Source organism: Loa loa (genome assembly GCF_000183805.2).
Source record: "Loa loa unplaced genomic scaffold supercont3.118, whole genome shotgun sequence".
In the NCBI taxonomy this organism is placed as follows: domain Eukaryota; kingdom Metazoa; phylum Nematoda; class Chromadorea; order Rhabditida; family Onchocercidae; genus Loa; species Loa loa.
In genome coordinates this window covers 675-2,627 of record NW_018108298.1, presented here as the reverse complement: position 1 = coordinate 2,627, position 1,953 = coordinate 675, and the positions used below count along the sequence as shown (strand labels likewise).

General features: G+C 24.0%; 1 protein-coding gene across 1 annotated transcript; it reads left to right on the top strand.

Annotated features, from left to right (window-relative positions):
- Positions 1-1,417: 1,417 nt before the first annotated feature.
- Positions 1,418-1,573, top strand: LOAG_14438 (hypothetical protein; the record flags this gene model as incomplete). The annotated part of the gene is made up of 1 exon (XM_003149935.2): positions 1,418-1,573. The coding sequence occupies one exon, from the start codon at positions 1,418-1,420 to the stop codon at positions 1,571-1,573; it is 156 nt and encodes a 51-aa protein (XP_003149983.2).
- Between the last annotated feature and the right edge of the window lie 380 nt (positions 1,574-1,953).

Below are 1,953 nucleotides of genomic sequence, written 5' to 3'. Positions count from 1 at the left end.
TTTTCTTTTCATTCGTGTAGACCTGTAATATGACTAAATTATTATATTTTTCTTTTCATTCGTGTGACCTGTAATATGCAAATTATTATATTTTTCTTTTCATTCGTGTGACCTGTAATATGCAAATTATTATATATTGTAATTTGACTAAAATTCTTTAAAAAGACACTTTAATGCAATTTAATTACGTCACAAAAGGAAGTAAAACCCGAATTTCATTCATATGAGTTGTAATTTATTATAAATTATTATATCAACTTGGTTCTAAACTTTGCTATCCTTTAATCCTTAAAGATTGATACATTCTTTTTAAAGTTTCTATTTTAGCAAAAGTGGAACCAAACAAACAAACTTATGTTCTTTTCTTTTTTATTTCTTTTTAACAAATTTAAGATTTATTTATAGACTGTTAAATTTTTCAGTAAATTATTTGTTTAATTTTTCTTTCAAGTTAAATAAAAAAATGAAATTAATTGAAATACAATTAAAGAATAAAATATTACAAAAATTAAATTATTACACACCGACAAATACACTCATCCATGAATCTGTTTATGTTCATTTAATGCAAGATATGTGTCACATGAAGAGATAAAGGACAATCTTTCTTTTTTAATCGATCATTTTGTTCAATTGATCAAAGGACAATCTTTTTAATCAATCATTTTATTTCAACTATCAAATTTATACACTTTAACAGAAAATTTCAGCTGAGATTTTTGAAAGCTAAAAAAAATTTTTTTGCCAGTTTTCCAGTCGATCGCTCATTTGTCTTATTATTTCTTTCTTTTTTTTTTTTTTTTATCCCACTTCATTTTCCACTATTCATTGTGCTCATTTGTGCTAATTTTGTTAGATTTGAAAATATTTTTCCTCTTCAATTTTCGAATGGCTTTGTGAAATAAAAAGTAATTCCAAATTGCTCGATGATTCATTCTAATCTATCCTTTGCAAAATTTGTTCCTACCTTATTCAAAAAAATGACTCAGAAAACTTTGGATTAAAAAGTTCAAAAATTTACTTTCTTTGATAAAAAAAAACTTTTTAAAAATTCGATTGGATTAGATAGCTTCAGTTACAAATTAGAATTGCATTAATAGGATGAAAAAAAAAGGATGATTACTTTAATTTTGTAAATGGTAGCTTAATTTTACTGAAATCAAATAACCTCCCTATATCGTATAGAATTATATTATGAATAAAATTACTTAAAATTAGATTTCATATTATTCAATTCATTTCTACTATAATTTTTGTTTTTTTTATCAATTATTTAATCATTTCTAAATTCTATTAAAATTATTTTAATCATTTAATTTAGCGCATATTCTTCGATGACAAATGTACGTTTATTATTTGCTTTACTTTGTAAATTTGTAAACATAATGTTATTATTTTAGATTAGAACGGATTATTAATGTTAGGATTACTAACGATTACAAGCGTATTCCGAAATTGGCGGAATAGCTTACAACGCAAAGTGGAAAACGATAATGAAACAGCTAATGAATATGCAACAAGAGTTAATGCTCAAAAAAGTTATAAATTGGATGAACCACCAATTTCGGCATGATTTTAATTTTATTGATTAACATTTTTTTAATGAAACGTATTTTTTCTCTTGAAATTCGAACATTATCAAATATTAGTTTTGTAAGTTTTGAGATTAATTCAAAAGAAAGTATTATCGATATTATCTAAACATTGGTTCCTTTCGTTTTTCTTTTTGTAAAAATAACATATTCCATCCAAACAGCTGTAACACATGATAACGGATGATCATATCATTATCCTGATATCAATTATATTGCATGATAATTATGATATTAAATGGAGTTAAGCTGATAATCACTTGATTTTACCCATTATATGCACAATTTCTGAAATTAATTCAGAAAAAAAACAGAAAATTTTAGCTAGAAACAGTGATGGCAGAATTCAAATTGTCAAATG